The following is an 8895-nucleotide window of genomic DNA, read 5'->3' as shown; positions in this document are numbered from 1 at the left end:
TAAAGTGAAAAAAATAATTAAATTCACAAATATTCAGGTTCATTCAGTTGCATGCCAATCAGATGTTTAACATGACCCAACACTGCATTGTACTCTTTCAGCCTGGAAAGGTAAAAGGTATGGCTTACAGGAATGCCCATACAAATATTTATTTATTTATGTTTTTTGAATGCAAGTTCAGCAAAAATATAATGTAAATAATTAAACTTCATTTTTAAAATCTAAATTCCTACAATCAGGTTTAATATTTCCATATTTAGGCGGAAATAGGACCGGAATTCAGGATGGATATATTTGAGTCGGTGGCTACTCTCAGATTTAAAATCCTGAAAAACTAAATCAAGAGGATATTAGTCCCCTGTAGTGCTTGTAATGCAGTGGTTGGTGCGTTTGCCTATCATTCTTAAAGGGTGGATTTACATTAAAATATGTCTCGATCTCTTGGCTAGCACCTAACGCACTTAATTTAATTTACTAATAAAGTGCCTTATGCAGTACACAGTGCGGATAAGGGAATAATAATACAATCATATTGATAATGATTAATTTTATGCACAAAATATCTTCTAATACAAAAGTTAGTTAATAATATTGAAGTTTGAAGAATACATTCAAGTTGTAGAGAATACTAACGGAATATTGGACAGATGTAGCGTTGCACTTGGAGGGTAGATGTTCTGGTAGTTTTTACTTCCGGGCTTCTTGAATCGATGAAGAGGACTCTGGGAGTAGTCCCTGTAGAGACAGACAATGGTGTCAATTCATTAAGTAAAAGAACAATAACTCCATAGCGAGTAGAGAATATAAACATCGACCAATCACATAAACTTAACAATAATACAAGTATAATTTAAAATGAGTGAAGTAAAACAAAATACATATGAAAAGATTCTGTTTTGCAGTGTGTTGAAAAGTTTGCTTGTACATATTCCCAATAAAGTAAATGTGAAATATCAATTTGAAATGAGTTTTCTCACTAAAATGACTGCCATCTAAAAGCATAAGATTAATCATCTTGCTTTCATGTAATGCATGATTAAGTTAAGTTGCATCGTGTACCAATGTAGTGACCTATGCACCATTGAAAGATCAAATTTTAATCAGACAAAGAAAATTCAAACGAATTTCAATAATATTTCCATATAAAAAAATCACTAGGAATAATTTATAAAATAATTTGATCCGAATGTATTTTTATAAAGTGAAACACATATTTTCCAATTTCTACCTATAGATAACTCAAAACATCAGATTTCAGATCAGTTAGGGTTAGTTTTTTTGGTGCAACTGGCACTTGGTCAAAGTGGGTACGGTTACATAGTCAAGTTAGGTTACATAATACATATCTATGGAGGCAAAAACAGAGGGCATATTTGCATTATGGCGAATGTTAAAATAGTAGCTACCTACAATGATAAGATAATAAATGAGCATTTTCACGACTACATTTTCAGCCTCACTAACTTTACCTTGAAAATAAAATTGAGTGAAGTTTAAAAACTAAGAAAACAACACATTTTTTTGTCGATGGTTTCACAATGTTATTTTTACGTTTTAAGTCCAGATTACACATGGATAGCGACCTCAGCGGTGTAATAGTAGACATTTCCGACATAGATCCGGGTTCGATTCCCGGTGAGAGCACAAAAATTGCAAAATGTGAATTTTCTTAAACCAGTGGTGGTATTTTGAATTTTATCTACCTCTTACAGAATGATTAATTTGAAGATTTTTTTTTTTTAATGTGACGACACTTTGTTTCATATAATGGCCACACTGATGATTAAACGTCAAATGGCGTATAAAACTGCTTTTAAAACGGAAATAAAACTAATACGGTTTGGTCAATTCAATCTAATTAAGTGTTTTGGGTAATGCTTAAGGTCGCGATAATGTTCTAAATGAAAATCATAATGTCTGATTTCACGTGTTCATATTTTTTGACGTTTGATCATCAGTGTGGCCATATATGAAGCAAAAATAAGTCCCATGGAAAAAAAATTAATTCTTCAAATTAACCACTCTCTAGGAGGGGGATGGAGAAGATTAATTATAATTGGACCCTGGTGCTCAATCACAAATAACTATCGACGTGATAACAATTTCTCACCATGGTTGTTTATCGTATTCGCGATCACAATGCAACATTCGTGAAAACCTAATATTAAATGTCAAAATATTTACGTTTCGCGACGTATAATCCTGCTGCGCAATAACATATTTGAATTTCACCGTTGTAAATATGGAAAATATTCCAAAACTGCTATTTTCATTTATTTATTTATTATTTATCATGATATTTATTGCATTTAGCCGGGGGTTGGCTAGCCAAATGTCAAGAAAAGCAGTCGGCATTATAATTGTAATTTAATTTTTACTTTTTTGTATTAGATACTCCTTACTTTTTTGCAAATACAATGTATCGTATTATTTTTTATAGTAAACGCCGATTTTTCACCAATGAACTGTATTTATTTACGAGTAAACAAAAAACAAACCGACACGAGAGTTGACGCTGAAATTACACACGCGTTGACTTATGGCTGCGATAACTTAAGCATGTTCATTATTGTTCATTGTGATCGCTCAAATGCTTAGCATGTTTTTAAGCACGCCGATAGTTATTTGTGATTAAGCTACTGGGTGTCTTGGGTTGTAATTTACCACTAGGGTTAGCTAGGGTTTCCTAGGACAGCGGTGCCCGTATCTTAACGGCCGTAGTGAACGGTGATGCGGTAGACAGCACTCGTAACGGTGACTAGAGAGTGGTTTCCTAGGAAAACGGTATTATCAACACTATTTAACACCGTTTTTCTAGGAAATCACTTTTTAGTCACCGTTACGACGGCTGTCCACCGTATCACCGTTCCACTACGGCCGTTAAGATACGGGCACCGCTGTCCTAGGAAACCCTAGCTTAAGTAGGTATTTAAGCTTGTTGTAATGCAAGAAAAAAATCATCATTACTTATCGACACTAAAAGATAATTAACATTTTATTTTATTTTATCGGCAGGTTGGAGGAAATTACCATTCGATATTATTATAAATGTAGGTTTATACCGAGCAAATAAAATTGCATAAAAAGATAAAAAAATAACAGAAAAAAATGAATATAAAATATTTCAATCTCACCTTGTTAGTCCAGCATCGGGCTGGCCTTCTTTAGGCAGTTGCACTGTTTGATGTTTGCTTATCATAACTCTCATGGCTTTACCAAATACACGTAACTTGTCCATGTGGGTCATAGCTGTAAAAATAATATTATCAGCCAGCGAAATGTACAAACAATATATAAGGAAAAAAAACTATAATACTTTAAACGCAGCTATGAGTTATTATGTACGCACTGAAAGGAAAAACCAAAGGTGGACGTAGAAAATAAAATAAAGCTAATATCTACATTAATATAAATATGTGAAATACTCTGAAATAACTTGTATAGGTGTACATTAATATCCTCAGTTTAACAAAAGAATTGGCAACGAGACAAAATACTATGGGAATTTGTTGATCTTTATAGTTGGCGTGTTACTAAATTGTCCAATCGGCACAAAATGTTGTGAATAAGTAAATATAGGGTATGTATACCAGGGTACGTATTCTGATGGAATGTTAAAATTTATCTTAAATTTTATCTTCAAAGTAAAATGAAGTTTTCTGTGTGAAAAATAAAATATGTTTACAATTTTTTTTAAACATGTTCAATTACCGGTTACCGACGAAGATATTTTGAATTTTCATACAAATATAAACACTTTCGTGCATAAATATCGATATTCGTTTATACCGTCTCAGCATATACCGATGAAGATAGCCGTTCATAATCGCGGCCCAGGGCCCCGATTACAATGGGAAGTTAACATTTATCTTCAATTTTATCTACAGAGTAAAATTATGTTTTCTGTATGAAAATATTTTACTTCTAAACATGTTCAATTATAGGTTACCGACAAATGTACTTTAAATGAATGTTCATGCAATTGTACTTATTTTCGTACACAATTATCGGTTTTTGTTTATAGACAGTAAAATATAACTCTGTTAACTTCCCGGTAATCGGGGCCCTGTAGCTACATATATTTTAATAGACGACCGATGGTTAATTACATTATATACGCGCTATGAAAATAGATATAAACATTACCCAAATGTGCTTGATGAGGTTCAGCCAGTTGAATCAGGGCAGAGTCTTTCTTATTGTAAAGGATCTTTACTCTCTGCACATCACCATAAACGCCTGTTACATAAATCATTTTATCACTTCAAAATAAACATCAACATGACAGAAAAATAATAACGTAATTAATTGTAGGGATAAAAGTGTACTTAATTTATATTAAGAACAAATAAATAGTAAATTTGATTTCGTCTAAAAAAATATTGTTGAAACAAAATAACACGAAAGAATCATCGACGAAATTAAAAAAATACTGGTTACAAAGAAAAAGTTAAAATTAATTGAAAAATATACACATAAAAGAAAAGGTCACTACAGTATTTAGAAATAATAAATGGTTAAAAAACACATCTACAATAATTGGAAACAAAATCATTTACTAAGCGAAGAAAAAGTAAGTTTGTTTTTAAAATGTTCTAAGATAATGTCGCACCCCCAAAAGTAGATACACTGGATAAATCGGACATTTTGCGGAAGAGCAAAAACATACTTTTAAAATTGATTAATGAACGTAACTTAACGTATATTAACATTATCATTGGCAGTATTTCTGTGGTATTTGCACATTTGTCGGTTAAAATATGAAAATAACACTTTAGTGCGAGTTTCATTACATTATTACTGCAGTGTTCTTCTCGACATTTTACTAAATAAATTCTGTACCTTAGAGGATAAAACACGGGAGTCCAATTTTTGCCGTTTTGAACTTAAAAATGCAGAAATTATCGCAATAAGCTATTTTATACGTGAATAAAACACCCTAGTTCATTTTCGTCGTAAAAATGCTTTTTTAAGTTGAAATAAAAATCTAAAGTCCACCTTGTTTTTTGCAAAAAAAAACATCAGTAGTTCCAGATCCGCTATTTTAATATATACCATCATTATCACAAAATCTTGTTGCCTGGACATTTCGTTCAATGAGACTCCGGCGGTGTATGCTTTAAGGTACATAGTTGATCTCAAAGAACACTAAAGTTTGCGGTATATCTCTTTAAAAAGTCGTAGAGAAACGTAAGTGTTCTCCGAAGAAAGAGAAAAAAAGTAGTTAAACCGCATTCTTCTGGGGGTGCGATGAATAATATAGATGAGAGGTATTATAGACAATTTGATGTCATCGGTAGATGGATAAAATGTTGGTTAGGAGTAATATAAATATATGTAATTAATGGTATTGTGCACACGTACCAAAAAGGGTAAAGAGAGCGTCAGGCGTGACCATCTAAAACAATAGGACAGACAAGAGACAGCATATTATTAGGTGTAAAGTTTGTTCGGTTATTATTATTGTAGTCAAATGTTACAACTTAGGAAATACTAAATCTATCGATCCAGATAACTCACAATAACCGGTGGATAAATAAAGCCAAGTGTAATTGCCAAGTAAGGGAGAGTTCTCACAAATGTTGTGAGCTAGTGGCATATTGAGTAGTAAAGGGAAGACAGAAAGGGTGGTTCACTCGTACACTAATTTTTAACAAGTCAGTATGCCGGGCGAAAATATCAATTATTACAGTGAAAATACTAATAATTATGTGACGCAATTTTCGCCAATTATCTACTTAATGCATATAAATTAGATACTAGTTTTGATGTAACAAAATTATTTACAAATTAAAATAGAATTTGTGGTTCCAGATTAGACGGATTTGTACATATTTATCTACGCGATGCGAGTACTAGGTACGTAATCTTGAAAAAATATTTAATTTTATAATATGCAAGCGGAATAAAATATTACTCTAAAATACAATGCGTGTAGGTTTACCGCACGGAGAAGGGTAGTCACCGTACTGTCAAACAAACTTATTATACCGGCAACTAGATGCGATAAAATGTGAAAATAAAGAAAGAAAAACAAACAAACTCGGCTCATGATGTTTCGGATCCGGGTATCAAGTCAGGTACAGCTAAACTGGCCCTTTTATCGGTTTCTCTGACAGAGACATTCGATTTAGAAGAAATGCAGCCAAGGTGAGAATTTGAAATGACAACTGGGATCCAGTGAGACCACAATTTGCGGCATATTTCCGCGCCTGAGATACACGTAGTAATGTACTATACACACCTCCTCGTTAAGGTTGGAGACGAGCAGGACGGTGGCCAGCGGCATCGGTTGGGGCAGGGCCCGCAGGGCGGGGGCGCCGCCGGCCAGGGCCCCCTGCAGCGCCAGGGCTCCGAAGCCGGGCAGCCCCGAGGACAGCCCGGCGTAGCCACCGGCGCCGAGACCTAAGCCGAACGGAGGCGCCAAGACGCCCGCTCCCCCTAGAAAGCCAATGTACGGGAGACTTTTTATGTTTATGACTATTCAATTGCGAATGATAATAAAACACTACAAAATTATGTCGACTGAATTCAGTAAATTACGATTTTCAGAACGAAATTTAAGAAAGTAATTTGTTTTTATTTTATGTATTTAAATGCCCTCAGCGGGCTTTTACATATTTGAATACTATAAGATAAGAGGTACATATATTTTTACTAAAACGTGATAATATACCTTCTATATCTATTAATCAAAACAAATACAAAATTGATAAAACAACACAAAAATTCAATCAATGTGAATTTTACCTTTAACATACTTCTGAATCAATATTTAACATTAGCATCGTTCATATTTTTAGCCATTCTTTCGCTGTCTATTCGCTCTACATGCCCAAACCAACGCTCACATAATGCACAGATGCTGTCATTTTTTGTGCACATATTGTACATAGTTGTACCATACAATCGCCTGAGAGATCGAATTCCGATTGCATTTTTCCTACTTTCAAATTTGTTTTTCCAATTTCATTCTTCGTTTTTATACAGGTATTCTTTAAACCCTGTCACATCCGAAACCACGATGATCAGTATGAGCAAGAAGACATATTGGCTCTTTAAATTAATTTTTGGAACGAATAAAATTTACAAAAATAAATTACTTAAACAAATGGTCGCTTACTACTGCAGGGGAGAAACAAAAAAGGGCGGAGGGGGGAGTCTGAAACACCGTCAACCACGCGGCCGCGCCCCTCTCACTTCTTTCCCGCAGAAGTAAGCAATCATTTGTTTTTTTAAATATTTTATTTTGAAAAATTTTCTACGATCTAAATATTTTTTTAAAATGCTTATATGTCTTCTTGCCCATACTGATCATCGTGGTTTCGGATGTGACAGGGTTTAAAGAACACCCTGTATGATAAAATGTATACCACAATGGTCGGCACCGGAATTCCACTGTGAACTGCTTATTTTGCCTTCTGCGACAAAAAATATTTTTCCAAGGTTGATTTTAGCGCACCTTTCTTCCTGTTCAGGGCACTGACTCTGCTTTTAATATCTTTCTCAGTATTTCCACCGCTAGTGAACATACTTCGAAAATACACAAATTCTTCTACCTGTTCACAGTGATCTCATATTTTGTCATACTTTCGTATCATTCAATAACCATTTTTATCGACATAATCAGCAACTCGCTCCCCTTGCATACATCGTAGACCAAGCACGGGATCATCAGCACACAAAAGACAATTTATTGACAGTCAAAAAGCATTATTTATTTATTATTATATATCGCCGTTAAAATGTAACGCCAGCTTTCCGATTTCCACGCTGTGTACAAACACAGCGTGCATGCATACAAATGCATGCGGTTAAAATGTAACGCAAGCCTTCCGATTTCCACGCTGTGTTTGTATGCATGCGCAGAATCTGAGTGAAAATAGGACCAAAGGACGCGTCTAAATATTAAGCATTAAGTAAAAAAATTCATCCGATTTGTGTATTAGGTATCTACACGACACAGACTTTCCTAGGCCCCGCGGGCTGGCGTCGGTGTATCCGCGGAACTAGAGGAAATACCTGAGAGGCGGTCCCTGGCGAGCCCCGGGCGCGCTGCCAGCAGCAGCGAGGGTAGCAAGTCAGCCGCCCCCAGCGCCACGTGTTCCCCGTCTCCGCTCGGCAGGCTGGGGTTGGTGTAGTCGCGAGACTTGTCGTTGTTGTACTTCACGTTCAACAGGGACATCTTGGAGTAGTCTATGCGCAGAGTGCAGCACCCGTTGTAAATGTTTTGACCATCCAGTGCCTGAAACAAGATCGAGTGTGTAACCGCCATTCTTACTCTTCTAGCGCAATAAACATATACTCGTACAGCCACGGCGTTGTTACCAAGTTCCTAATATGAAAGAATTTCCACAGGGAATAAAAAAGAACTATTTAATACATATGTAAATATTCAAACGCCCGTATGGCTATTAAAAAGATTATGTTAACCGGGAAATAAAATGAGAATATTATCGGCTATACCATATTTGAGAATAATGTGCAGTGGCCTCTCGGTAATCTGGCAGATATCGAACCCAAGCACTGCCGGATTACTGAAAATAACTAATAATGACGCATTTAAACGGCAGATGCTATTTTTTTTTGTTCTCACCGGGAATCGAACCCGGAACCTTCCGTGTGTGAGTCAAGCGTCTTGACCGCTACACCACTAAGGCCGTCAAGTAATTATTAAGTAATAGAGTAATTATAAAGTATACTCAGACTTTCAATACAATTTATCCTACTCTATGGACGTGCGACTAAATAAGGAAGGAGAAATCCTGATAAATGCGAGCCCGGCCTCCCGGCCCCCCGGACGCCCGGCCGCCCGGCCCCCACATTATTTACTCATGTTAATGCATAGACACCACAGTTATATTTACCTTACGTTAAATAAATATATTTTTACTG

The 8895-nt window shown here is 35.4% G+C and overlaps 1 protein-coding gene across 13 annotated transcripts in view; it reads right to left on the bottom strand.

Moving 5' to 3' along the window:
• Window positions 1–550: 550 nt before the first annotated feature.
• The window catches only part of heph (polypyrimidine tract-binding protein 1 heph), a 728190-nt gene continuing 719845 nt past the window's right edge, over window positions 551–8895 (bottom strand). For 9 of the 13 annotated variants that reach the window (XM_088229265.1, XM_088229270.1, XM_088229263.1 and 6 more), the window contains 6 exons: window positions 8024–8245; window positions 6245–6451; window positions 5365–5398; window positions 4147–4239; window positions 3135–3249; window positions 558–735 (listed from right to left, as the gene is read on the bottom strand). In XM_088229265.1, the coding sequence (XP_088085391.1) occupies window positions 612–735; window positions 3135–3249; window positions 4147–4239; window positions 5365–5398; window positions 6245–6451; window positions 8024–8245 (795 nt within the window). In that variant the 3' untranslated portion in view covers window positions 558–611. Of the gene's footprint in view, window positions 736–3134; window positions 3250–4146; window positions 4240–5364; window positions 5399–6244; window positions 6452–8022; window positions 8246–8895 lie in introns of those variants that run through there. The other 4 variants (XM_088229267.1, XM_088229266.1, XR_015822765.1 and 1 more) reach the window with 4 other exon arrangements.

Source organism: Micrasema longulum, unplaced genomic scaffold, assembly GCF_059751315.1.
Source record: "Micrasema longulum isolate JH-2025_06_02 unplaced genomic scaffold, ASM5975131v1 h1tg000657l, whole genome shotgun sequence".
Lineage (NCBI taxonomy): Eukaryota > Metazoa > Arthropoda > Insecta > Trichoptera > Brachycentridae > Micrasema > Micrasema longulum.
Note: the sequence above shows the minus strand (reverse complement) of the source record. Positions and strands in the feature narration are given on the sequence as shown.